Below are 27,637 nucleotides of genomic sequence, written 5' to 3' on the forward strand. Positions count from 1 at the left end.
CCTTGAGCCCTGCATGGTTCCCCCATGGAAAGCTCTTCGAGCCAGGCTGCATCTACCCTGCTGCTTCCGTGGAGCATTTTGCCTCACACTGGCAGCTGCCACTCATCACCAGCAGGGTGGTGGCAGCTGGCTTCAGCTGCAAATTGGAGCATTACAGCACGACTGTGCATACCAGGCCCTTGCCCCTAAACTGGATGCCTTCACCTCGACACCCAGTTGTGGTGGTTTAACCTTGGCTGGACGCCAGGTGTTCACCAAGCCGCTCTATCACTCCCCTCCTCAGCAAGGCAGGGAGAGGAGGAAATTAAGATGGAAAAAAGACAATCCCAAACTCGTGGATCAAGGTAAAGGCAGTTTAATGTAGCTAAAGCAAAAGGCCACACACAGAAGCAAAGCAAAAAGCAAAAGATTATTCTCTACTTCCCATCAGCAGGCGATGTCTGGCCACTTCCTGGGAAGCGGGGCTTCAGTATGCGTATGCCTTACTCTGGAAGACAACCATTAAAAAAAACCCCGAATGCCCCTGCCCTGTTCTTCCCCCTATCTCTCAGTTCCTTATTGCTGAGCAGACATCATATGGTATGGAATCTCCCTTTGGTCAGTCTGGGTCAGCTGTCCTGGCTGTGTCCCCTCCCAAGATTTTGCCCACGCCCAGCCTGCTGCTGACGGAGGGGGAAAGAAATGTTAGAGAGACAGCCTTGATGTGTGCTGGCACTGCTCAGTAGTAGCCAAAACACTGGTGTGTTATCAACACCTTGCTAGCTACCAATACACAGCACAGCACTATGAGGGCTGCTGTGGGGAGAATTAACTCCATCTCAGCCAGACCCAATACACCAGTTCAACTGGAGCACCCGTGTCATCCTCCTCTACATGGAAGAGGTTTGGAAGAGCTTCCCCATGGGGTGTGGGGCTGGGCATGGTGGGTCGATGATGGTCCCACTGGGGACCATAGCCTCTGCAAAATAGCCCCTGCTGCCAGAGGGGTCACAGGGTGCTGATGGTGCCTGGTTCTGTGCCCCCCGTGTGCCCCCATACCGGGCAGCCCAGCCCTGGGGCTTGTGTCCTGAGCCACAGTGGCATCTCTGAGCCTTGGGCTGGGCTCACTCAGTGGCACGGCCCAGGGTGCACCGTGGGGCAAAGGGGCTGGCAGCATCCCAGGTGGGAAAAGCCTTCTCCGACCTGTCCTCTCCCTGCCTGCAGCGGGCAGGAAGCAGGCAGCCAGTCACTTGTCTGGGAGGTGGTGATGCTCTCGCAGGACCTGCTGCAGGCAGAATGCAGCCAGCAGAGGCAACGACCCTGGTAAATTAAAAAAAAACAGAGATGTGGGGGGAAAAAGCAGATGGGGGTGGAGGGAGGGTGGGGGCAGCCCGGGGGGACTGGCTGCAGGCAGGATGGGGTGCATGGGATGCCCCGTGTGGGGAAGCTGTGGGTGCCGGAGCACCCCGTGTTTGCATGTACATGCCAGCAGAGGGGGCCCGGTCACCGCCGCCTGTACACCGTGCACCCCTACAACCAGGGACACCAGCTACAACCTACCCGGCTGTTCCCACTGCCGCTCAGACACCCAGGAAGCCAGAGGGCACGTGGGGAGGCTGCCCCAGCTCTGCGTCGCTTGTGGGACCAGGGCATCCTCTGACAAGTGCACATGGGGGGAGAGGAGCCAAGGTGGGGATGGGTTTTTCCCAGGGCTTGATGTGTGGCCAGCACTGTACCCCGGGCAGGCAGCCAGGCATATGCTTGCTGTCCCCCAGCCTGCTCCCTGGGCCACAAGGGGCTGGGGCTCACCATGCCTTAGGATTTCTGTAACTCCATCTCACCTTCCCTGTCCCCCAGTCTCATGCTGAGTTTTAGTCTTTCTGCACTTGGCATCCCACGTCTTGGAGCTGGCAAGTTTTCTTTCCATGGGGCTGTGCCCATCACCCTGGTCCTGGTGGTCGGTGGTGGTCTACGGAGGTCCATGATGGTCTGTGGCAGTTGATGGTGGTCTGTGGTGGTCCCCACACTGCACTAGAGTATGGTGGGCACCAAGGGCACAGCCATGCCCATCTGCCCCAGGGATCACATGCCCATGAGGTTCTGTTCCTGTCTTGTTTTCTGGGTGAAAATCAGGTGAAACCAAGCCCCAGGTCCCCAAAGCTGATGATTGTTTAATTGTTAAAAAAAGTTTTTCCACCTCCTGGAGTGCAGCCACACGAGCTAACGGGCTGCAGGGCCCTGCCAAGCGCCTTCACCTCTGCACCAAGAGCAGGTCCAGAAACCTGTCAGCCCCGGGAGGTGGCTGTAAAGAGCGCAGCAGGCACCACAAGCAGGTGCCTGTGGCACAGCTAGCTCCTCTGGGGCTGGATGGCAGAGCCATGCAGGCACTGCTGTGCCAGGGCATGTACAGGACTGGGGCATGGGGAGGTCTAGCATGGATGGGCAGCAGCCCCATCCTGCTGGAGACTGGGGGCTGTAAATGGAGTTGCAAAGGGAGGGGCATGGGAAGAAGGCAGGGATGGAGAAGGCACTACTGTGGGTCCCCATATCCATCCAGGCAGGAGCCAGGGCCCCACTGGGCTCTCCATCCCCAGTGCTGGAGGAGCTCAGCACCTCCAAAGGCCACCCCATCCCAAATGGGAGAACACCTCCAGAAGGTCAGGGTGGCTTTGGCCAGGCAAGCGTGAGATGGGCACAAGCACAAAGGGTGATCTTTGCACGTATGGACTTCCTGTGCTCCTGTTGTCAGGGCAATCTGAAGGGCTCCTTGTTTGGGTTTGGGGTTTGCATGCCAACAGCAGAAAAAATGGAGCATAGGCAAATGTTTTAAAGAGAAAAATGTGGGTAATGCAGCAGCTGTGTCATCTCCCTGGTTCAGGGCAGGGACTGTCCTGGTGGGTCTATGGGGAGAGCCCCCCGTGCCCACAACCCTCTGTGCTCTAGACCCACAGCAGGGCCCTACGAGTGTCCTTGCAGGGCACCAGGACAGGACATGTCACCCACGCTCCTCCCTCAGGTGAATGCTGCCCGTGCTGAGCTAGGGGCATGCTCTGCATTGCTTTCCCCTCCATCTGTTCTGGGACACCCAGGCTGGGTATGAGGGGTCCTGGCCCCATACACAGATGGTCTCTCACCGTGAAGCCACCAGCCATCCATGGATCTTCCTGTAGGGTGTCCCCAAAGCAGGGCAGCATCCCAGGGTGCTCCTGTAGGTCCCAGCCAACAGCCTGTGATGCACTGGGGCGATGCAGGGTGCAGGGGAGGCTTGTGGCTGGAGCAGGGGATCTGTCTTTCTGATTCCGGAGAGAGGCTGTTGAAGATCTATGGGCTCCATTCCTGGGGCTCTTGCCTGTCCCTGGACCCCACTGGCACATGATGCTCAGGACAGGTCTGGGAGTTCCCAGGGGCTCCCCAGCATGCCCCAGAGCAGTTATACACTAGGGTCGGTGCCGGCAGCACACCACAGTTGTGGAAGTCCCCTCCATTGGGGAGCTGCCCCAGATGGCTTCTCCATTGCGGGGTGCCTGGACCTTGGACCTCCCCAGCGGGTCCCCAGGCCTGACAGGGACATGGCACTTTTTTTTGGCTGGTGCGGCTCCTGTGTGGCCCAGGAATGACTCACAGGACAGGAAATGTTTTGGGGTTTAAGCCAAGCTGAATAATGTGCTCATTTCCTTGTGCCGACTACAAAGCACCTGCTCCAGGGTATTTATGGAGTGCCAGCCTCTCACACTCACTGCGCAGCTGCCCATCCGGATGTTTTTATTTTCTCAGGATGGCCAGCAAGTGCCAAGGCCTGTTTTCCTAAACACCCCGCACCCTCCCAGCACATTTCCCTTGAGGGGAGCCTGGGCAGAGCCACGGGCAGCAGCACACCTAGGGTGCTGGGGTGCCGGGGTGCCAGAATGGGTGCCAGCACTCTGCTAGCACTGAGGGCAGAAGGAATGCATGGCTAACCCACTGATGCCAAAACCTGGCCTGGCACGGAGCAGCCACAGACGAGATAAATGGCCCGGGAGAGTGCCAAAGGATGATGGAGAGGGATGGAGCATGGGGGCGGAGCAAGGGAGGATGAGACCATGCGAGGGAGGGCAAGAGGGCAAGGGAGCCCAAGGGAGCCATGGTGTGGGGCTGCCCAGACTGCGGAGCCCTGCCTGCCACCAGCAGTGGAGAGGAGGCACCCAGCCTGGGGTGGGAAGAGCCCATTCCACGGCTGGGGATCCACAGACACCATCCCATGGGAGACTCTGTCCCACAGCTGGGACCCACAAACACCATCCAACTCAGGCTTGTAGAGCCCCTGCAAAACATTGTGTCCAACCCATGGGGTGGAAATGGCTCTCCCCTGCCGAGCCCAGGGACACCCGTGAGAGATGCAAGGCATGCCAGCACACCTCCCAGCCCATGCTCCTCCAGTGGCACCAAGCTCCATCCAGCAGGCAACCAGCCTGCAGAATAAGGTGACATCAAGGTTTTCATCATCTCCCCTCTGCTTTGTCCCCTTTCTAGACCAACAGCCTCATTGCTTAGTCCTGGTGGGGTCAGCTCTGATCCCACCCATACTTCCAGCCTCCAGGAGCTATCCTGTCTGGCTTACCAGCTGCAGGAGGCAGGATGGTGTGAGCTGGCTGTCACTCCCTGAGTAGCGCTTTGTCCCATTCTGTCCCCTTTCCCGGCTCCTGGTTGCCCAGCTCTCTCTGACCCCTTGCTCAGCTTTCCCCAGGGTCCCGTAGTTCTGGTGAACGGTGAGCATTCAGGTGAGTGGACATGGCTCAGAGCTGGCATCTGCTGGCATCTGCCTGCATGCTGGCTGTACCCTGCCTGCACCCTGCGGCAGTATCTTCAAGGCGCTGGGCGAGGAGACATGCCCTCATGCTGCAGCCTCTCTGGGGCCCGAGGCAGCACCGGGGGGTTGTGGTTTTGGGGTTTTTTTGCTGTTTAGAGAGAAAATAAAGTGCCTGTGGAGAGCAGGAGCCAAGCTCCCCAGTGCCTAAAACAGCAATTGCAGCACTTCCTTGGATTTATGATGTTTGCTTTCATAATGCCAGTCAGGATCCTGTTTGCTTCCTGCTCTGCAGCTGCAGTCCCAGATGAAGGCTCAGGAGATTCAGGTTTTATAACACTCCTGGATCCTGTTGATGGCAACTTGTCTAACATCATTTATTACCCCTGCACCTCCTGCAGGGCTGGGGTGGGCCATTGTCACCCCATCCCAGTGCCCACTGGCTTGGGTGCTCAGGCTTCACTCACCTGTCCCTCCGCTTGACCCTGCTAGTCTGCAGGGTCCCTTCCTCTGGTACTGGGGGCTTGAACAGCAGCTCTGCAGAGGGAGCACCCAAGCTTCGCTGGGAGAGGGCCCTCAGTGGGATGCGGCACCCGGCTCTTCCCAGGCACAGCTACCTTTCTAGGGCCAGGCCAGGCAGGAGCAGCCAGCTATTGCCAGGGGGATGCTGAGACTTGGATGTGACCTTCTGCGGGGTCCTAGGATGCTCACGGATGGTGACTGCTCCTCACTGGCATGCCTGGACATGCAGTCACTCCCTGTTGTTGGCCTCCACCTGATAAATCAAAGTGACTGAACTTACAGTGAGGCACTTCTTCCAGCCCCTACATCCCTTCTGTGGCTCTTCCCCGGGTCTCAGTTGTCCCTCTGAGATGTGAGCACTGAAGCTGGCTGCCCCCTTTCACCCCCTGGGGCAAAACCTCCTCCGGGATGCACTAGCTAGCACAGCTGGAAATGGTGTCAGTTCCTCCAGCCATGGCATCCTTTGGATACCTGATCTGAAGCTCTTTAAGCATCGAGTCCATCTCCAGCTGCTGCTTTCCAAGCTACAAGCCCCTACCAAAATGCTCTGGACCCCCAATGGGGGTGTGTGCTGGGGCCAGGCAGGCATCCAGAAAAGCAAAAGGCAGGGAAGAAGAGTGGCCAGGAGGGGGAAGAGTGGGACTGACAGGCTGCAGGGGACCACCAGCCCCATCCCCTGATGCACAGCCATGGCATGGAGGGTAAATCCAAAGCAGATAAAAGGAAGCATTTGGGTTTTGTTTTTTTTTTAATTTTCCACTCCATGCTTACTTAGGCTGCCACAGGAAAATGCTCAGGCCAAAATTTAGCGGGATTTGAGGAGGGACTGGGCATTTATGGGGATAACAAAAATATCCAGCTATAATAGTAGATGCCAAAACAAATTCTGGAAGGAATATTAAGCCTCACATGTCAGGGTGTAAACCTATCCCAAACTCTCAGAAACTAGGAAGCTTAATGCAGGGGCAGATGACCCACATGTGCTACTACTATCGCTGCCGACTCACTGCTGGCACGGCCCTGTGTTGGCTGAGCTGCTGGTTGGACCGTCCCAGGAGCTCTGCCATTTCCTGCTGCTGGCAGCACCTCTGAAGAGGGCTGTGAATTTCTTCTGGCAATTCAGCCCTTCACTTGTAGCTCCCTCATCTCCTCCACCTCACCCATCCCCTCACTTTGCCCGCTGATAACAGACTTATCACTTCAACCTGGAAGCAGCCACTCTGGGCAAGGGTCTGGGCAAGGGTCTGTGCAGATCATGGGCACGTCCCCGAGTGTTGTGGCATCTTCCCATGGCTTCTTGCTTCCAGCCAAGACCCTCATTTCCCTCTCAGGTCACTTGTTGCCCAAATCTACCTTCATCTCCTGTATTTCATCCCTTCTGTTCCCTGTTTCTGCTGGGGCTGGTCTCCAGCTTCTGAAAGGGGCTGCTCAGCTCTGGCGTCTCACGGGTGCTGCACGTACACAGGCATGGCCCCGCTCTCACACTCACATGGGCACTGCTGAGCTGAGCCCTGAGGACATGGGTGCCTCACACAGAGCCTTCCTCCTCATCAGCAGCAATCACTGTACTGCCTGCTCTTGGCCAAAAAAACCCCCCACCATCACCCCCAGTCTGTGCGTGGCCACAAGCCTGGCACAGCTGCAGCCCAGGCTGGGGTGAAACTGCCCTCCCGTGGTACCCAGGAGCTGGGTGTGGGCATCTCTGCACCCGCTGAGGATGGCGCTCTTGTGTTGAACTGGTTGTTCATGGGATGCCTGTGCCGCTCTGATCCCTGCAAGATAGGATGCTCCCAAGATCTTGGTTGCTGTGAGGGATCAGAGATGGCTCAGCGCAACCAGAGGGGAGCCTGGAGCTCTCCTCCTGGTCAGGGGCCAGGGGCTTCCACATTTGCTGCTTGCATGCCTGTCACCCTGCTGAGGGCAACCCCGCTGGGGTTCCTTGGATCTCCCCTCACTGTGGTGCCTTTCACCCACAGGGGCTTCCAAGTGGAGACATTTCTGGAGGGTATGAATCAGCTTTTCACAGCTTGTTAAAAAATCTTGATCCTACCTCTTGTTTTCATGCCTTTCAAATCAGAAAATGAGTTTTACTTTTCCAGTGGGGCACAGCTGGTGGCCAGGGTTGTAAAGCTGAACTTTATAAATATCTCTTGTTGGGATCAGGGAAAGAGAATTAAAAAGCCAGAGAGAGAGAGAGAGAAAAGGGAAAGGAACAAAGGCAATAGAGAAGCAAGGCAACCTCGGCAGGATGGTGAAGAAGCCCAGCTCAATGCCAGCCACGGCCATGCAAGTACAGAAGATGAGTTGTGCTTGGGGCAGGCTTTACCTGCTGCTCTCCCTCCTCCTCCAGCTGCCAGGCTCCCAGGCCAAATGCTACTTCCAGGCTAAAGGTAAGCAGGGAGGTGAGCTGGGAAGATGCTGATGAGAAGATGCTGATGCCCTCAGCTTTCCCCGGGCTGCATGCCTGAGAAGCACGGAAGGGACTGCGCTGAGCTCGGGAGCACAATCATGGGCCAGTGATGAGTGGAAAGAGCAGTCTATAAATCACAGAACAGCTCCCCAGGGCTCTGGCTGAGAAACAGCTCACTGGACCATGAAGAGCTCCTGGCAGGAGCCTGGCTGGGGCCAAGCGCACAGGACTAGCAGCAAAGGGAGGAGGGCTGTCCATCTTTCCTCTGCTGCCTCCTTCCGGGGCTACAGAGATGCAGGCCCGCGGGTGCTCATCACTGCCATTTCCTTTGCAGCTCTCTGCAGGTACGAGGGGAAGCAGTTCTCCCTTGCGGAGTCATGGCTGAGTACCAACTGCCTGCTCTGCACCTGCCTGCACCCCATCGGCGTGGGCTGCTGTGAGATGTGAGTGAGGGGCTGAGGGATGCTGGGGATGGGCTACTACCGGCAATGCTGCCCTTCCACGGCACCTCTATGCCCACAGCGGGGAGGAGGTCATGTGGGTCTGGCAACTGCACATGTAACGGAGCAAATGTCAAAGCCCTGAGGGGCTGTGGGGTGCCAGGCCCTGGGGGGACGAGGGGCAGAGGTGGACAGGAGCCCACTGGGGTGCTGAGGGTGGTGGGGTGAGTCAGGGAGCCAGGGACAGCAGGCAGCACAGGCGTCTCAGCACAGCGAGATGCGCAGATGTACCAGGAGCTGTGGCCCAGCCTGACCAAGCTAGCCTGGGAGACACTCCGACTGGCTGGACTGGCAGTGGAGGAAGCCACCTGGCCTTGCCAGCATCCCCCTGGCACAAACCAGGGGGAGCTGATGGCGCTGTGCCCTCACCCACAGCACCCAGCACCCCATTGACTTCCCTGATTGGTGCGAGGCCCACTACGACTCACAGACCTGCCAGATCTCAGTGGTGCGGAAGGCCAACCCCAGCCTGCCCTGTGTGAAGAGCATGGAGCACAAGTGGGGCTCAGCCAGCAACAAGGTGCTGGGCACGGGGCTGAGCAGACAGAGGCTCGTCAGTGCCCCATGCTCCCTAGCATCAGCCTCTCTCCTCCAGAGCACACCTCCTGCGTGCTCCAGACCTGCCCCATCCCATAGAGACATCACTGCAGCCACCTTCGAGGGAAACCACTATCCACACACTATGCTACTGAGTTAACAGTTACACCCGATTGCTACCATTGTATGACTTTGCTTCCACCTTCAGCTTCCTGAACCAAACCAGGGCCCTCTCCCTGCAAAACTCCCTGCACACTGTGGGAATGCAGATCCTATGGGATCTCCTCCCAGGTGGGCAGGAAAGCTCCAGCTACTAAAGAAAGGGCTACGGGACCAAATTAGCTTGCATCATGGCAGTCTTGTACTCCCACATCCTGAGACAAGCTAAGCAGCTCCCTCCTCCCTCCGAGATCCCTGTCCCCCTGCATGGCAACCACTGGGAGCTCGCTAGGGAGCACCACGGCCCTTTGTGCAGGACCCACACATCCTGGCCAGCCCCTTCTCTGTCCTGGAGCACGAGGGGCACAACCCACCTCTGGAACCACTAATCCCCCTGCTCCCGCAGCTTCTGGGGCTGAAGGGGGTCCCTGGCACTGCAGGCCAGCCCTGGGCAGCACTGCAATGGAGCCAGCCTGGGGCAGGCAGCAGAGCAGGGTGAGTGGGGGGAACCACTAGAAGGCTCCTGGGGAAGGAGCTCAGCCTCCCCCATGCTGGCTGCCCCATCTCAGCTGCAGGGGAGCAGGGTGGGGAGCCAGATGCCCTGCTAGGGTTCAGGAAGCTGAAGCAATACACATGTGCCAGGGTGGAGCCAGCCACCCTGGCAGCCTGCCCCAGCTGGTGCCATGCCTGTGTTGTGCAGAGCCTTGTGTAGAGTTTCTGTTCTTGCAATAAAGTTATTAAACAAATAGGAGGTCTCCAGCCTGTGACTGTCATGCAGGACAGGCTGCGTCCAGCACCGGGAACGGTGTAGGAATAAAGCTCTTCGGAAGGCCGAGTTTTGCATATTCAGATGTTTATTAGATTTCCATGCAAAGAGGAAACTCTTTTAAAGGTTTGGTAGAAATGAGGAGCTGGCTGTGGAGCAGGGAGATCTCCATCCCAGCTCCTGAATGCACAGCATGCAATTCACTCCAGCTCCCCAAGGAACCCAAGACCAGCAGGATGCCTTTGCACCCAGGAGCGCAGGCAGAGAGCAGCCCAGGCACTCAGTGCTTCTCAGTTTTGGATCATCACTATCGTGCTGCCACAGCACGCAGCCTCATGCAGGACACAAGCACAAACCAGCAGCGGAGGGCTGATCTGCCAGGACCTGCCTCCTCTGGGCAAGGGTAATGGGGACACTGAGCTGTGTGCATGAGACATCCTTCCCAAGAGGCAGGACATGTGCCAGGGCAGGAGAGCAGGCTCCCACCCAGCCCAGGTGGCCAGCATGCCTCACCTGGATGCCAGACCTCTGCTTGAGGGGTCTCCACTGTAGGAGCACGGCCTTCACCCAAGGCTGGTATGGGGCTTCACTAGAAGAGCTCCACTCTCTTTTGCCTGGGCTAGGCCCTTCCCTCTTGGAAGTCCCTCATGGGGTAAAAGCACGTTGGGCCATTCCCTGGGAGGCAGATTTCCTTTCGGCGAGTGCTGGGACTTGTTCCTTCACCCAGGCAGGAAGGGTCTGGCTCCCAGCCAAAGGCTGCAGCACAAGACATCGCAGCAAGTGCAGCGTTCCTCCACCCACAGGCAGGACAGACTCACCTGGTGCCCACCTGGGCATCACAAACGAACCCAGGAGGATATTGGGGTGCGCACCCTGCACCCTTAAAGATTCTATGATTCTATGACAGTTGGACTTGATGATCTTAGAGGTCTTTTCCAACCTCAAAGATTCTATGATTCTACGACAGTCCTGCCTGCCATTCCCACCGGTGGCACATGCCTGCAGCACCACAGGCTCCTACCAGCTCTCCCCACTTCAGATGGTGATGGAGTTGGTGCTGGAGAACTGAGATACGTAGGCAGCCAGGATGGGGTTGTTGGGAAGGACTTTGATGGGCAAGTCCCAGCTGAAAGTGTCCATTTCAATCTGCTCCACCCCAATCCAGGTGACGGCCTCCGACTTGCTCCCACGAACCAAGCAAGTCCCTGCCAACTCCCCAGAGGTCATAAGCTCAAAGTGCAGCCTCCACTTCAGGGACACTGTGGGCAAGAGGAGGGTCAGCAGCCAACGCCACAAGGGATAGGGACAACAGTTGTCTCAGCGTTGGCTGTCCTGGCAAGGGGACAAGCAAATAAGCCCATTCATGCAGGCCAGCTCCCTCCCACACAACACAGCCCTGCAGGGCAGTAAAGGCAGGACTGGGGACATTACAGTCCTCCTGCAGAGACCAGCAGGGGCAGATCCCTTCCCTGATGGCCACTAACCAATGTTGGTGGTGAATGCTGGACTAGAGCTGAGTGGGATGGGCAGGCTGAAGCTGCTCTGGGCCGTGTGCAGGCAGGCCTCCTGATGGTGGGTGTGTGTGCTGAAGGAGATGGGCTGACCCTGCTGGTGCTGGAACTCATAGAATCATAGAATCATAGAATGGTTTGGGTTGGAAGGGACCTTAAAGATCATCTAGTTCCAACCCCCCCTGCTGTGGGCAGGGACACCCTCCACTAGACCACGTTGCCCAAAGCCTTATCCAACCTGGTCTTAAACACTTCCAGGGATGGGGCATCCACAACCTCTCTGGGCAACCTGTTCCAGTGCCTCACCACCCTCACAGTAAAGAATTTCTTTCTAACATCTAATCTAAATCGACCCTCCTTCAGCTTAAACCCATTCCCCCTTGTCCTGTCACTACACTCCCTTGTAAACAGTCCCTCCCCATCCTTCCTGTAGGCCCCCTTCAGGTACTGGAAGGCCCCAAATAGGTCTCCCTGGAGCCTTCTCTTCTCCAGGCTAGACAATCCCAACTCTCTCAGCCTGTCCTCATAGGAGAGGTGCTCCAGCCCTCTGATCAGCTTCGTGGCCCTCCTCTGGACTCGCTCCAACAGCTCCATGTCTCTCCTGTACTGGGGCCCCCAGAGCTGGACGCAGTACTCCAGGTGGGGTCTCACAAGAGTGGAGCAGAGGGGCAGGATCACCTCCCTCGACCTGCTGGTCACACTTGATGCAGCCCAGGACACGGTTGGCTTTCTGGGCTGCAAGCGCACACTGCCGGCTCATGTTGAGCTTCTTGTCCACCAACACCCCCAAGTCCTTCTCCTCAGGGCTGCTTTCAAATCCATTCCTCGCCCAGCCTATAGTCGTGCTTGGGATTGCGCCGACCCACGTGCAGGACCTTGCACTTGGCCTTGTTGAACTTCTTGCTGTTCGCACGGGCCCACCTCTCCAGCCTGTCAAGGTCCCTCTGGATGGCATCCCTCCCCTCCAGCATGTCAACCACACCACACAGCTCGGTGTCGTCGGCAAACTTGCTGAGGGTGCGCTTGATAACTCCTCCTGGATGTTCTCCTCTGTCTGCAGGCTCACGGAGAACTGCAGGGCAATCGGCAGGATGCTCACTCTCACACACTCACACAGCCCTGGCCCAAAGCCCTGGGGCCTCCGTTTCCTAAACAAGCTCAGAACTGGAGCCCTTCCCCACCTCATACCCGAAGGGGACCTCAGCTGGGTCCCACTAGAAACCCCATGGCAGCCCAGTGCCATCCCAATCCCTTCTCCCACTCCCCCACCTGAAACCCCTGCCTCTCCCCACAGTGACCCCAAAGCCAGCATTGACCTGCAGACATGGCATGTCTCCTTCGTAGAAGTTAAAGGTCCCAATGACATCCTCTCTGATCTTATACATGGTCTTAAAGATGCGAAACATCCCCACTTTCCCACGAGTGTTGCTGATGTTATACAGGTCTGTGGAGCAATAAGGGGGGGGACAGGGTTGCAGCAGAATGAGGGTCTGCTCCATACAGCACTCTGGGCTAATCAAAGACCCCAGCAGAAATGACCCCATGCCTGCTGCTTGGGTGTGAAAGACAGGCCCTGAAGGCAGCATTCCCTTTGGGAAACACCTGCAATGAGCAAGAGCAAACCACATGCTGGATACACTGGTGAGAAGGTCTCTCTGGCTGAATTAGGAAGAGCCTGAGACTGGCAGGGAGAGCCTATGGGAAACTGATCCGAGCAGGCCATGATGGAGCTGCTCCACAGCCCCAGTCAGAGCTTCGCTTTGCCAGCAAGATTTTTGCAGCGAGCACTGAGCTGTGCTTCATGCCCAGGTTAGGACGGCAGGTTCAAGCAGGGGAAATGACCTACACAGGCTGCGTTGGGAGGTGGCCACCATGAGCAGTTCTGTCACCAGGTCCACCAGGTAAGAGTCTTTCTTCAAGCCCTCCTCCTCTTCCAGGAAGGGGTTTGAGGGCACCATGACCTCATCCTGTGGGAACTGGTAATCCTTGAGCCCTGGGGAGAAGACGAGAGCATCATTGGGGCAGGGTGCAGCCAGGCCTGTGTCTGCAGGGAGGGCAGCGCGTGGCCTTACCGTGCAGCACGAGGACATGGAAGGGAATGTGCAGGAGCTTGATGGGGGAGTTGACACACTGGCAGCCGATGGTCAACTTGTACATGTACTTCACCGACTGTCCCTGGAAAGAGGGAGGACCGTCTATGGGCAGCATCTCACAATATGAATCTGCAACAAGTACAGAAAGGTTTGCTTTCCAAGGCCAAAAGGAAGTTCCTGGAGCTGTTGCTCGCAGGTCCTCTGCACCGATGGTTAGGAAAAGCAGCAGGGCTGAGCTAGGGACAGTGCATGGTGCTTTCTGTCATCTTCCTCTTTCTTTGATACACTGGGCAGTGTATCAAAAGGATGGGAGGTGAGTCAACTTCAACATATAGCCATCATAACAAGGGGAAGATATTGGGGAATAAGCTGGTTGGCAATTGAAAACAAGGCCTTTTATCAAGAGACAGACTCACACAACCTCAGCTATATGTGCCAGCTCTGGCTATAGTTTAATAACATAGTAATTTGCTGAAGCAGAATTAAGGTTTCTTGGGTTTTTTTTTCCTTTCCAAACTCAAAACTCCTGAAAAACAGGGAATGAAGAATTAAGATACACACCCACACAGCCTCAACTCTGCCTCCATGGAGCTGGCAGGAGCCCCCAGGAATGATCTGCAAGTGTGCCAGTTGCAGTCTCTCGTGAGAGGAGCAGCACTGCATGCCGATGGGATGGATGTGAACAGCCTGGCAGAGCCGGAGCTGTGATATGGGGGTTTCAGTGCTAAAAAGCCCAATACCACACACACAGTGGCATTGCACATGACACACACAAGGGATGCGTGCATCACACAACCAAGGGGAAAGGCTGTAACATATGGCCAAGGAACCTCAAAGTGTAGAAGAGTTTGTGTCCTTATGGAGCTGCATCCAAGTGCAAGGCAGACACAGGCTCAGTGTCACCTAGTGGCAGAGCGAACACACACAAATACAACATCACTCTGAGGGGCAGACTATCGCTAGCTTAGCTGGGGGCTGAACAGCTTCTGCCTGCAAAGCCAGAGCACAAGGAAATCCTCTCAATCATTCCCAGCCACCTGGAGGTTGGACTGTAGTCACTGATCTGCTCTCCCCGAGACTGCCAAGCCTGCCTGAGATGCTCCAAGATAAGGGGCTTTCCCCTGCTCCTGAGGAATGGATGCTTCACTCCCTCATCCGTCAGCAGCGAGGAGCACAGGAGAATCAGGTGAGCCTCAGGCCAGCTGAGATTTCTGCCTCCTCCTGCCTGGCATGGCCACTTTCAGAAAGCACAGTGGACCTTGGCTCCGATGTGGCAGGGCCAGCTCCTTTCACCCACATGCTGCTATAGAATAGTAAGTAAATAACTAAACGTCTTCAGATGATAGGCTTTGCAGTTTAGGACACGTAGCCCCAGACAGCACTGCCCCACCCTGCTAACCACCTAGCTAAGCCAGGTTGTTTTTGCCCTGTCCACCTTTCCCTCCAGTCAGGTCCCTCCAGGCCTAGAAAGGCAGGAGGTCCCTGCTTCAAAACCAGCATGTTACAGCCTGCGGCTCTTTGGTCTCACTTGCAGCTCTGCTCTCACCTCCTCCCCAGAGCTCAATGTTCCAGAGGAGCCCCCTCCACCACAGGCACTGCCTCTGCTCCCTTTGCTCTGTGACTTGAGAAGTCTCCATCTCCTGTTCCCAGTAGACCCCTAGGATAACCCAAGGAAGCTGTTCACTTGCAGCCTGCAGTGCCTAATGTTGTGCTGCCGCTAGACCATGGGCTGCTGGAATACAAAGGAGATCTTACATGAACTGACAGGCTAGGTCATGCAGCCACTGACCAAGAGACAACACCACATATTTGTATTTTCACAGCTGTCTACTCAGGTAGATACCCTGACAGAAGCAGCTGCCTGAACTAGAAAAATGAGTTACTGTAAATTTCCTGTGAAAAGGATGAAAATGTCTCTAAACAGCAAAAGGGAAAGTAGTGAAGGAGAACTTAAAGGGGGCCCGCTGGAAGGATACCATTTGAGGGCTTTGGAGACATGGAGAGCTTTGAGCCAGAGAACATAAGTGCTCACTTTTACAGCAGAAAGGTCAGGAAAACTAGAACAGGCAGAAGACTCTGCAATCTCCAGGACAGCCACAACCTGTAGAGGAAACATGGACCTTTGGAGGACACCAGCCTAAATCCCAAGAATACTCCAGTGTGGCTGAAGAAATAAAGGCAGGGAAATGCAGGTGTGTGTATCCGTTCCTTCAGCTGCAGCCAGGTATTTCAAAATGCTTTATGCCTTGCAGCTACACAACGGACCTGTGGCAAAGGACTCAGGCCAGGGGCAGGACTGAGGGGCATGTTACAGTATGCAGCCCTCATAACGGTGGAGAACAGACTCTGGACAATGCAGCAGGGAGCAGTTCCTTAGCACTCACACTCCCACTGAGGCACCTTGCCTTCCACAAGTGCCAGGGTCTCCCACTTGCAGCTTTCAGGTCTGCAAAGCCAGCTTGAGAGCAGGGCTACCCAGAGGCGAGCTCTCCGAGTAGGGGAAGAGAAGACAGGACTCACAGGACTTTGACTCCCCAGGATCCAGTCGCAAGTCACAGAAGAGAATCTTTGGTGGAGTGGACAGGATACACTGACCCTGCTCTCCTGGAAGAGAAGAATCACATGAATGCTGCCCAGCCTCGGGGCCCAGGCCAAAGGGGGCACTCAACTGTGCCCAGGCCAGCCAGGCCTTAACCTCATGGGGAGGAATGGGGAGGCGAAGGGGCTGAGGAGGAAATATCTCATGCCCAGGTCAGATCATAAGACATTCCCAGAACAGCCGGACTGACGACCCTCACGTTTCACTCCAAGCTAGCACCACTTTGATCTTAGTATTAACGAAGCCCTGCAGCAGCCATCACCAGGGAATTACACGAGGAAAGCAACATGGACTTCCTGCTCACTTCTATGCATGCTGTCCTCAGACACACATTATAGTCTGCTTGATTCCTGCTCGCTATGCTCTCACCCATCCCTACCTGAGGTAACAGGAGTAGCACTCACCTCTGTTGGGGATGAAGACTGTCTCATTCTCTGCCTGCACGTTGTGCTTGCTGCCATCAGAGGGAGGGAGTGCTATCCGGTTCTCACTGGCATGAAACTGGCAGTGGATCTGGGCGCTGGCCCACGCCAGCATCTCACTGAGAGCAAAGAAGAGCAACTCTTGTGTCTATGCTTTAAACTTGGTTTATAGCAAGCATGAATTGGGAGAAAAGCAGCTCTTGCTGCTCAGCTCCATGTGGGACTGTTTTTCTGGAAAGAAGACCTTGCTTCACTGTCACTGAAGCCACTCTCAAAGCCCCCCTCCAAAGAAGCCTTCAGGGCAAGCTCAAGCTGGAGTGCTGACCCAAAGCCACTTCTACCCCAGCCACTGAAAGCAGTTTCACCCAAATCCTGGCTCTGTGGCCCAAGGGCTCTTGTTTAGCAGCAGTTTTTGCAGTCTGAGCCACGCCACCTTGGGCGCAGCACAGACATGGAGCGAGGAGACACTCCTGTCCCAAGAAGCCCACTGTATATACATGGCAGAAGACAGCAAGCAGCGCAGGTCAGCAGCCACCCTGTCCACAGCGACAGAGATGAGGTGGGCTGTGCTGAACCTCACAGAGATCCTCCAGCAAACACGCTGAGGTCAAGTGTCCCAAGATTTGGTCCAAAGCCTTACTCACTTGGTCATCTTTCTCATCATGCCTGTCCACCAGGGCACAACTTGAGACTGGCCACAGACTGCACTGTTGAGGACAGCTCTAGCTGTTGCATGTGGGCCAGGCCTGGCAGAGGACTTTTAGCCACGAAGAGCTAAATCCCAAGCCAGAAGTGACATGCAAAGCAGCACTCTGAGGCGTCTCTGGAGATAATGCAACTATCAGGGAAGTGGGCGGATTTGAAAGCAACAAATATCTGCAAGCCCAGCTCAGCTGCCCCTGCCCGCAGCACCACCTAGCTCCTCAAAGCTTGACACTCCCCAGGGCAGGCAGGGTGCAGACATGTTCCCTCCACACAGCATGATCCCCCTCAAGAACATCAACTTCTGGTCATGTTGGACCAGAGAAGGACACTTCTGGGCCAAGATGAGGTGGCACCACAGCTGCAGAGATACCTCTCTGGGCTGCACTGCTCCTCCCACAGCTCTCCAGGAGACAAAAAAAATAAGGTCACATCTACTGCCCTGCTCTGAGACCACGTCATTCTCAGCATCTATCACAAACTCCTGGGGTGCCTACAACTGCACCAGCAGCACTGGGTTCGGGGCTGAACTCCCAGTTCAGCTGGGAAAGTGGGGAGATCCCACCAGAAAACAAGCACAATGGCCATGTGCTGCTTACAGAAGATGACTCCTGCTGAGCAGGACAGGCAGCCTGGGCCCCGCACAGAGGGCACAAGCACCAGCCTGGTGTCCACCCTCTGCTCGCTCTCGGGGAACCCTGGGCCTGGCGCATGCCTGCTGTTTCTCCCCTCCTGTCTGCCAGTCAGCTTCTTCGGGGCACCCCCTGCCCTCATCCACCTGCTCAGGCAGTGGTTGAACTCAGGCTCTGGGCAGCCCTCCCCATCTCCTCTGCAGGCCACCCTATAGGCATAAGGCTCTTGTACCTGAAACACTACTAAACTTGACACTGTCCCTGCCCACGGTATTCATTATTTTCTCCTCACGATGCAAGGGATTTGCTGAAGGGTATAGGGGAGGTGAAGGTGTCATTTTGCCTCCTCTCTGTACAGCCATAAAATTGGTTGCATCCAACATGAAAAATAGTCTTGCATTTTGGACTCCACTATGACCTCAGCCATTCCACAGGGTATTTCCCATGGCATTGCTGACACCTTTCAGTTTCCAAAAACCCTTATCTATTTTTATTTCAATAGCAGTCTTGTTAATTTACCCAGTGTTTGATTCCTCTGGCATTTTCTAACATCATGATCTGATTAGTAAGCACTGACACCAGAGTTTTAGGTGGCACAGGGATTTTTTGTAGCACATGGGTATCTCTTGATGCAACACATCAGAGCAGTTAAACGTCTAAATGAACCAGAGAAAAAGGTGTGCTGCATTCATTATTTCAGCTGACTAATTATGCACTATATGATCTTTTGTATGTGCTAGCCGCCTTCACGCAAACACGCGTTGGATACTCCAACTTTACCTCTAACCCTACAATTGTACTTCTGTATCTTCAAAAGTACCAGCATGGCTTTTCCATAAGGGCTGCCATAAGGTTTTCTGTCATAAGATATCTGCTATATGGAAACAGAGAAATGCTCTTACTTAAGAGACAACATTTACTAATTTTATATAAGCTTAACATGATTACTGTACCTTCAAATACAGTATTTTGAATTTTTTAATTTTTTTTCAGTATTGTCCAACAGCATGACACTGGATTGTTTACATATTTTAACCAGATTCACAAAAAAAATTTGCATGTGCCTTCCTACTGGCAGACCTGGCTTGTCCAGCTGGCAGGGCACAGAAAGATCCTGCACCAGTGCTGAGGTCACTTCCCTCCTCTCTCATTTAACCGTACAACTCTTGCTGCAGCCCATAAATGCTGCACTCCACCCAGCCTTTGGGCCAAACAACTTTGTTTCTTGTATGCCTCGTACATCACAATCAAATTCACTTTCTGCCATTTACTTATTGCCCTTCAGTTCTGTTCCTATGCTTGAAATACTTGCCTCTCAGTTCTTCCACCTGTGTCACAGCTTTTGCTAGCCCCGAAAGCTTCTAGTCCCTGACAGGTCTATCTGCCTGTTGCAATGACTGCACTTTGATCTGGCTGCTGCCTTTACGCAACTGTATTGGGTCTGGCTGAGATGGAGTTAATTTTCCCCATAGCATCCATCATAGCGCTGTGCTGTGCATTGGTAGCTAGTGGGATGGTGAACCCTCCTTTAAGCTGGAAGCCTGTGTATGCAAACTGAGAGGGAAGACAGCTGTTAAGAAGGGGGTCACCCAAGAAGGCCGTCAGCATAGTTGCTGCAGAGACACAAGAAGGCAGACAGCGATCTCCCAGATATAGAACAACTGAAATCACCTCCCTTGATCCTGGTGAGGGGACTTCTGGTCTGGCACTGAGATGGTCAGACAGTGAATACTCTGACCAGGAACAGGAATAGAGGGTCCCTGCCTTCGGCCAGGAGGAGGAAAGGGATGACTGGGTATACTGGGCTGTGTGGATTCGATGGCCTGGCACATCAGACCCCCCCCAGAAGTATAAGGCTTTGGTAGACACTGGTGCACAGTGTACACTGATACCATCAGGGTATAGGGGCACAGAACCCATCCGGATCTCTGGAGTGACAGGCGGATGCCAGGAACTGTTCGTATTGGAGGCTGAGGTGAGCTTAACAGGGGACAAGTGGGAGAAGCACCCCATTGTGACCGGCCCAGAGGCCCCTTGTATCCTTGGCATAGATTACCTCAGGAGAGGGTACTTCAAGGACCCAAAGGGGTACCGATGGGCTTTTGGTGTAGCCACTGTGAACACAGAGAAGATCAAACAGTTGTCTACCCTCTCAGAAGATCCCTTCGTTGTGAGATTGCTGCAAGTCAAAGAACAACAGGTGCCAATTGCTACCAGGACAGTGCACCAGCAGCAACATCGCACAAATGGAGACTCCCTGATCCCCATCCATGAGCTGATTCATCAACTAGAGAACCAGGGAGTCATCAGCAAGACTCATTCACCTTTTAATAGTCCCATATGGCCAGTGCAAAAGTCTGATGGAGGGTGGAGGTTAACAGTGGACTATTGTGGCCTCAACAAAGTGACGCCACCACTGAGTACTACTGTACCATACATGTTAGAGCTCCAATATGAAATGGAGTCAAAGACGTGGAATGGTTAGAAGATATATATATGTATTAAATTATGTGGGACCTGAACATGATGCAAATGGTATGGAATAAGGGGTGGAGATTGTACTGGGTCTGGCTGAGATGGAGTTAATTTTCCCCATAGCAGCCCTCATAGCACTGTGCACCTAGCAAGGTGTTGATAACACACCAGTGTTTTGGCTACAACTGAGCAGTGCTCGCATCAAGGCTGTCTCTCCAACGTTTACACACACACACATACACCAGTAGGCTGGGGGTGAGCAAGATCTTGGGAAGGGACATAGCCAGGACAGCTGACCCAAACTGACCAAAGGGATATTCCATACCATATGATGTCTGCTCAGCAATAAAAGCTGAGAGAAATGAGGAGAAAGTGGGGGCATTTGTTATTTATGACATTTGTCTTCCAGAGCAACTGCTACACGTACTGAAGCCCTGATTCCCAGGAAGCGGCTGGACATCACCTGTTGATGGGAAGTAGAGAATAATTCTTTTGGTTTTCCTTTGCTTCTGTGCATGGCCTTTTTCTTTATTAAACTGCCTTTATCTTGACCCACGAGTTTGGGGTTTTTTTCCATCTTATTTTCTCCCTCCCCCGTCCTGCTGACAGAGTGGCTTTGGTGGGCACCAGCCAAGGTCAACCAACCACAGCAAGCCATAGCTTCAATTTCCAAACCACCAATCTATTTGGTGTTGCCAGTTGTATGACTTAGCCAGGTCCTGCCAGTTTGGTCTCCTGTTTTTTTTAATTTTAAAAACTTTCCTTTTTCCAGGAGGCATTTTTCTATGGACCACAACATACCTGAAGTTCCTAAATGAATTTCCCATAACTGTGCTGCAAACCTCCAAAACTGCTCCACCTGGTACCTTTGCAGTCCCACATGTTTTGGAGCAGGGAAAAACAGCACTGTCACTGCACAAGACAAAACTCTGAAAAGCTAGATGCTTATGCCACAGCTGAATTTGAAAGTTTAATTCAGGATGGAAGAGGAATCAGGAAGAAAAGATGGAAAGTTAAGGAAGGCAATAAAAAAGCAGCTCTACAGTGGTAGTACAAGAGACTGCTTTGCTGCTGCTGAGACTGCAAGGACTGGAGGTGGGTCCATCAAAACAATCACCTGTGAAACGTGTATTGGCAATGAAAAGATGATGCAGCCACTCTGCCTGGGTACCTTATTTCCTATTGCCAGAAACCTGCTGGGGAAGCAGCTGGGTTTGTTCTCTGACACAGGGTGGAAAAAATAATAAAATAAATCATTTCCGAGAGAAATAGAGAGAGACAGAGAGAGAGAAAGCATGCTGCCAAAACCTTGCCTCAGCAACATAAAGCCAGGGCTGTCTCAGCTAGGAGAAGAGCAGTTGTAGCAGATTGTCCCCGTACCTTGGATGACATCTTTTTGAATTGATTAATAATCGCACCCAATCTATGGGGAAGATGGGAGGGATACTTTCTTCCACTCTTTCATGTCCCTTTTTTTCCTTCAGGCTGGTTACAGCAGCTTTTGAGAATTTTTAATATCCTTGGGATGTTCAAGCCAGCATGTTTCTATTATTATTTCTCCTGAATGTGTTTCAAGTCTCGTTCAGGGTTACAAAAAATTGTTTAAGAATACCACCCAAGGATCTTCCCCGAGGCTGAATAGTCAGGGCTGGCATGGCATGTGGGAGAATATGGGCAAGTATCTAGAGAATTTCTCACCTCCAATGATTTGGAACTTCACTCCTGAACAACTACAGGACCCTGATGAAGTGACAGAATATTTGAAAGGAAAATGCTGTGGCTATTCCAAAGAGTCACAACTTATGGCACTGTGCTGGGCTCTGGCCAGTATCTACCAAACACTGCTCGATAGTAGGCAGCGCCCTCAGGGGGAAGAGATGGAAAACAGAGCAACAGGCACTGTGGCTACTCAAACCCTGGTGACAGGCACTGAGGCTGCTCAAACCCCAGTGACAGGCAGTGCAGCTAAACAAACAAAAAAACCCCACCCACGTGCTGGTATCAGTCGCCCCTATCCATAAGAAGAAATACACTGTCTTGGTTTCAGCAGGGATAGAGTTAATTTTCTTCCTAGCAGCTGGTAGAGTACTGTGTTTTGGATTTAGGATGAGAATAATGTCGATGACACAATGATATTTTTAGCTGTTGCCAAGCAGTCAAGGACCTTTCAGCTTCTCATACTGGCCTGCCAATGAGAAGGTGGGGGGGTGCCCAAGAAGCTGGGAGGGGATACAGCCAGGACAGCTGACCCAAACTGACCAAAGGGATATTCCATACCATGTGACATCATGCTCTGTATATAACTGGGGAGTGGGCCGGCAGGCAGGGATGCTCATGATCTTGCTGAGCATCAACTTCGGGTGGTAAGAAATCGTGCTATTCATCACTTGTTTATTATTATTATCATTGTTATTGTTATTATCTTCCTTTTCTGTTCTATTAAATTGTCTTTATCTCAACCCACGAGTTATACTTTTTTCATTTTCACTTCTATCCACTATCCCGCTGGGAAAGTGAGGGGGTGAGCGAACAGATGTGTGATTGTTTTAGCTGCTGGCTGGGTTAAACCACGACATACGCAAAAAACCCCCAGTTTGCTTAGTAAGGGATGACTATGAACCAAGGTCATCATGAGAACAGGAGGAAGAGGCAGAACCAGAGGTAATTACCCAATCCCTGTCCCTGAGTGAGCTGCGAGATATGCGAAAAGATATGCAGCCACCCAGCTCTCAGGCTGCAGGGAGTGGCAGAGCCTGTCACTGGGAATGGATGGCAGTAGTGAGAATGGCTTTGTGAGGTGTGACCAGGTGGATGATCTGCTCAGCCTAGTGGCAGAGCTATGAGAGGAAGTAGAAACATCAAGGAGCATCAGAGAGGCTGAGAGAGAGATATACTGGTGGACCCAAGCTCTGCCCTCCCTGAGACAGAAACAGGGACAGACACCAGACAAAACCCAAGACGAAGTGGACCCTGTATCCTCCCCCTACCAAGTTGAAGGCTGTAGCTTAAAAGGAAGGAGTGAATGGAGACAAGTCCACAGTTGGGGTGGCACGTGATCCTCCTCCTCCTTGCCCACCTTGTCTTCCCAAGTGTCTCTGTACAACAGATATGAGGCTCTGGTTGTGGAAGGCCAGTCAAAGGAGGACATGGATGATTGTTGAGCTACACCAGAGGTATCACCAAGGCCAGAAAGGCCCACACCCCGTATTGTGACCACCTCCACGAAGAAGAAAAGGTGGGTTATAGTTGTAGGCAACTCCCTTCTGAGGGGTACAGAGGGTCCAATATGCAGGGCAGACCCTCCTCTGAGAGAAGTCTGCTGGCTCCCTGGGGCCCGTGTTAAAGACATTACGAAGAAACTCCCCAGCCTGGTATGGCCCTGCGACTACTACCCATTACTGCTCTTCCATGTGGGTGGTGACGAAGCCATGACGTGTAATGCAAAAGCGATCAAAAGAGACTTTGTGGTCTTGAGACAGTTACTGAAGGAATCTGGAGCAGAAGTTATTTTTCCCTCCCTCCTTCCAGTTGCGGGCAGCAATGTTTGGAGCAACAGACAGAGTCCATAAGCACATGGCTCTGTGGCTGGTGTCACCGCCACAACTTTGGGGTTTTTTGACAATGGGATGGCCTACACGGCACCAGGCTTGCTGGCATCAGATAGGATTCACCTTTCTCAAAGGGTGTTGTGGTTTAGCCCCAGCCAGCAGCTGAGCACCATGTGGCCGCTCGCTCACCCCCTACTCCCCTGGTGGACTGGGGAGGAGAATGGGAAAGACAAAGGCAAAGCCTCATGAGTTGGGATAAGGACAGTTTACTGGGACAGCAAAGGGAGAGGGAAACAATCCACAACAGTACTGGTAATGGAATATTCACAACTGGTGATACACAATGCAGTTTCTCACCCAACAACCTGGTCTAGTGGAGGGTGTCCCTGCCCATGGCAGCAGGGTTGGAACTAGGTGATCTTTGAGGTCCCTTCCAACCCAAAACATTCTATGATTCTATAGCTCAGACCCCACGCTCAGACACATCCTGAAGCCGGACCGTCCCCAAGCCACGCATCCTGGAGCTGCGCTGCCCCTCAACTAGCCTCCCTTTTATGCTGAGCATGACATCACATGGTATGGCATACCCCCTTTGGCTAGTTTGGGTCACCTGTCCTGGCTGTGTCCCATCCCAGCTTCTGGTGAAAATTAACTAGCTGAACCCAGGACAAAGGGGAAAAAGGGTCTTTGCCCAGGAGCTAGCAGGACTCATTGACAGAGCTTTAAACTAGGCTCAAAGGGGGAGGGAGATCATATCAGGCTTGCCTGTGACAAGCTGTGGGATGACATGCCAAGGTTAGAGGGACGGAGTACCAGCGAGGGCCCTCAGCCTGTTGGTCAGAGATGTGCTGGACACACTGCAGCATACTGGAAGTCTAGAGGAGATGAGCCAGGGGCTCCTGAGGTAATAGGAACCAACAAGGAAACACTGCTAAAATGCCTCAAAGGAATTCCAGCCACTCCAGCCAGTCAGTGAGCTTCATCGGGGGGTCCAACTGAAATGCCTCTATGCAAACGCACGTAGTATGGGGAACAAATAAGGAGTTAGAGATGTGTGCACACCTGCATGGCTATGATCTCACTGGCATCACAGAGACATGGTGGGATGGCTCCTATGACTGGAGTGTTGGGATGGAAGGGTACAGACTCTTTAGGAAGGATGGGCAGGGCAGATGAGGAGGGGGTGTCGCCCTCTATGTCAATGACCAGCTGGAGTGCCTGGAGCTCCACCTGGGGATGGATGAGGAGCTGACAGAGAGCTTATGGGTCAGGATTAAAGGGAGCACAGGGACAGGATACATCATAGTGGGGGTCTGCTACAGGCCACCTGACCAGGAAGATGAAGTGGATGAGGCCCTCTATAGGCAGACAGGAGCAGCCTCATGCTCACAAGCCCTGGTCCTTATGGGGGACTTCAACCACCCTGACATCTGCTGGAGGGACAATGCAGCTGAGCGCAAGCAATCCAGGAGGTTCCTGGAATATGTTGATGATACCTTGCTTCTGCAAGTGATAGAGGAGCCAATGAGGAGAGGTGCCAGGCTGGACCTTGTTCTCACCAATAAGGAGGGCCTGGTGAGGAATGCGAAGGTCAAGGGCAGCCTTGGCTGCAGTGACCATGAAATGGTGGAATTCAGGATCCTCAGGGCAGCGAGGAGGGCGCACAGCAAGCTGACTACCCTGGACTTCAGGAGAGCCGACTTTGGCCTCTTCAGGGACCTCGTTGGTATAGTACCACGGGACAAAGCCCTGGAAGGAAGAGGGGCCCAAGACAGCTGGCTAGTATTCAAGGGTCACCTCCTCCAAGCTCAGGAGCGATGCAGCCCAACAAAGAGGAAGTCAGGCAAAAACACCTGGAGGCGTGCATGGATGAACAAGGAGCTCCTGGGCAAAGTCAAACAAAAAAAGGAAGCCTACAGAGGGTGGAAGCAAGGGCAGGTAGCCTGGGAGGAATACAGAGAAACTGTCCGAGCAGCCAGGGATCAGGTTAGGAAAGCCAGAGCCCTGATAGAATTAAATCTGGCTGGGGATGTCAAGGACAACAAGAAAAGCTTCTATAGGCATGTCAGTGATAAGAGGAGGACGAGGGAAAATGTGGGTCCCCTCCGGAATGAAACGGGCAACCTGGTTACCCGGGATATGGAGAAGGCTGAGGTACTCAATGACTTCTTTGCCTCAGTCTTCACTGGCAAGTGCTTGAGCCACACTGCCCAGGTCAGAGAAGGCAAAGGCAGGGACTGGGAGAATGCAGAACCGCCCACTGTAGGAGAAGATCAGGTTTGAGAATATCTAAGGAACCTGAAGGTGCACAAGTCCATGGGACCTGATGAGAAGTGTCTGCGGGTCCTGAGGGAACTGGCGGATGAAGTGGCCAGGCCACTCTCCATCATATTTGAGAAGTCCTGGCAGTCCGGTAAAGTTCCCACTGACTGGAAGAGGGGGAATATAACCCCCATTTTTAAGAAGGGAGAAAAGGAAGACCCAGGGAACTACAGGCCGGTCAGTCTCACCTCCGTGCGTGGCAAGATCACGGAGCAGATCCTCTTGGAGACTATGCTCAGGCACATGGAAAACAAGGAGGTGACTGGTGACAGCCAACACGGCTTCACTAAGGGCAAATTGTGCCTGACAAATTTGGTGGCCTTCTATGATGGGGTTACAGCATTGGTGGACAAGGGAATGGCAACTGACATCATCTACCTGGACTTGTGCAAGGCATTTGATACTGTCCCGCATGACATCCTTGTCTCTAAATTGGCACGACATGGATTTGACGGATGGACCCCTCCGTGGATGAGGAATTGGCTGGATGGTCGCACTCAAAGAGTTGTGGTCAACGGCTCAGTGTCCAAGTGGAGACCAGTGATGAGTGGCATTCCTCAGGGGTCGGTACTGGGACCGGCACTGTTCAACATCTTTGTCGGCGACATGGACAGTGGGATCGAGTGCATCCTCAGCAAGTTTGCCAACGACACCAAGCTGTGTGGTGTGGTCAACATGCTGGAGGGAAGGCATGCCATCCAGAGGGACCTTGACAGGCTGGAGAGGTGGGCCCATGCGAACAGCAAGAAGTTCAACAAGGCCAAGTGCAAGGTCCTGCACGTGGGTCGGGACAATCCCAAGCACAACTATAGGCTAGGTAGAGAATGGATTGAAAGCAGCCCTGAGGAGAAGGACTTGGGGGTATTGACTGATGAGAGGCTCAACATGAGCCGCCAGTGTGCGCTTGCAGCCCAGAAAGCCAACCGTGTCCTGGGCTGCATCAAAAGAAGTGTGACCAGCAGGTCGAGGGAGGTGATCCTGCCCCTCTGCTCCACTTTTGTGAGACCCCACCTGGAGTACTGCGTCCAGCTCTGGGGGCCCCAGTACAGGAGAGACATGGAGCTGTTGGAGCGAGTCCAGAGGAGGGCCACGAAGCTGATCAGAGGGCTGGAGCACCTCTCCTATGAGGACAGGCTGAGAGAGTTGGGGTTGTTCAGCCTGGAGAAGAGAAGGCTGCGGGGAGACCTATTTGGGGCCTTCCAGTACCTGAAGGGGCCTACAGGAAGGATGGGGAGGGACTGTTTACAAGGGAGTGTAGTGACAGGACAAGGGGGAATGGGTTTAAGCTGAAGGAGGGTCGATTTAGATTAGATGTTAGAAAGAAATTCTTTACTGTGAGGGTGGTGAGGTACTGGAACAGGTTGCCCAGAGAGGTTGTGGATGCCCCATCCCTGGAAGTGTTCAAGACCAGGTTGGATGGGGCTGTGGGCAACCTGGTCTAGTGGAGGGTGTCCCTGCCCATGGCAGGGGGGTTGGAACTAGATGATCTTTGAGCTCCTTTCCAACCCAAACCATTCTATGATTCTATGATTGTAGGGAGAGATAATATGTTATCTGGAAGAAGAACCAGACATTTCAAATGCACTGCCTACTATTATAACTTCTGTAGTGTAGCAGTTCTGAGTTCAAACATGAATATGAAACATATAAGAAATATTTTATACTCCAGTAAGTTTT

General features: G+C 53.6%; 3 protein-coding genes across 3 annotated transcripts in view; 1 reads left to right on the forward strand and 2 right to left on the reverse strand.

Moving 5' to 3' along the window:
* The window catches only part of LOC142599170 (dual specificity testis-specific protein kinase 1-like), a 376,984-nt gene that overhangs the window by 340,597 nt on the left and 8,750 nt on the right, over positions 1-27,637 (reverse strand). The window lies entirely within an intron of this gene.
* On the forward strand, positions 7,533-8,891 carry LOC142599354 (prostate-associated microseminoprotein-like). The gene is made up of 3 exons (XM_075739219.1): positions 7,533-7,674; positions 8,029-8,137; positions 8,570-8,891. The coding sequence occupies exons 1-3, from the start codon at positions 7,533-7,535 to the stop codon at positions 8,889-8,891; spliced, it is 573 nt and encodes a 190-aa protein (XP_075595334.1).
* Positions 10,692-16,933, reverse strand: LOC142599355 (RAB6A-GEF complex partner protein 2-like). The gene is made up of 10 exons (XM_075739220.1): positions 16,926-16,933; positions 16,264-16,400; positions 15,781-15,864; positions 13,240-13,389; positions 13,014-13,160; positions 12,484-12,611; positions 12,189-12,239; positions 11,754-11,765; positions 11,141-11,264; positions 10,692-10,915 (listed from the first exon to the last, which is right to left on the reverse strand). The coding sequence occupies exons 1-10, from the start codon at positions 16,931-16,933 to the stop codon at positions 10,692-10,694; spliced, it is 1,065 nt and encodes a 354-aa protein (XP_075595335.1).

This window comes from Balearica regulorum, chromosome W (assembly GCF_011004875.1).
Source record: "Balearica regulorum gibbericeps isolate bBalReg1 chromosome W, bBalReg1.pri, whole genome shotgun sequence".
Lineage (NCBI taxonomy): Eukaryota > Metazoa > Chordata > Aves > Gruiformes > Gruidae > Balearica > Balearica regulorum.

Excerpts from the sequence above, each read along its gene's own strand:
- LOC142599354 (XM_075739219.1), top strand. The coding sequence starts at position 7,533 with ATGGTGAAGAAGCCCAGCTCAATGCCAGCCACGGCCATGCAAGTACAG. Across the intron at positions 7,675-8,028 it reads ATGCTACTTCCAGGCTAAAG|CTCTCTGCAGGTACGAGGGG; the intron begins GTAAGCAGGGAG and ends TTTCCTTTGCAG. Across the intron at positions 8,138-8,569 it reads GGCGTGGGCTGCTGTGAGAT|CACCCAGCACCCCATTGACT; the intron begins GTGAGTGAGGGG and ends CCTCACCCACAG.
- LOC142599355 (XM_075739220.1), bottom strand. Across the intron at positions 12,240-12,483 it reads GAGACATGCCATGTCTGCAG|TTCTCCGTGAGCCTGCAGAC; the intron begins GTCAATGCTGGC and ends ATTGCCCTGCAG. Across the intron at positions 10,916-11,140 it reads AGCATTCACCACCAACATTG|TGTCCCTGAAGTGGAGGCTG; the intron begins GTTAGTGGCCAT and ends TCTTGCCCACAG.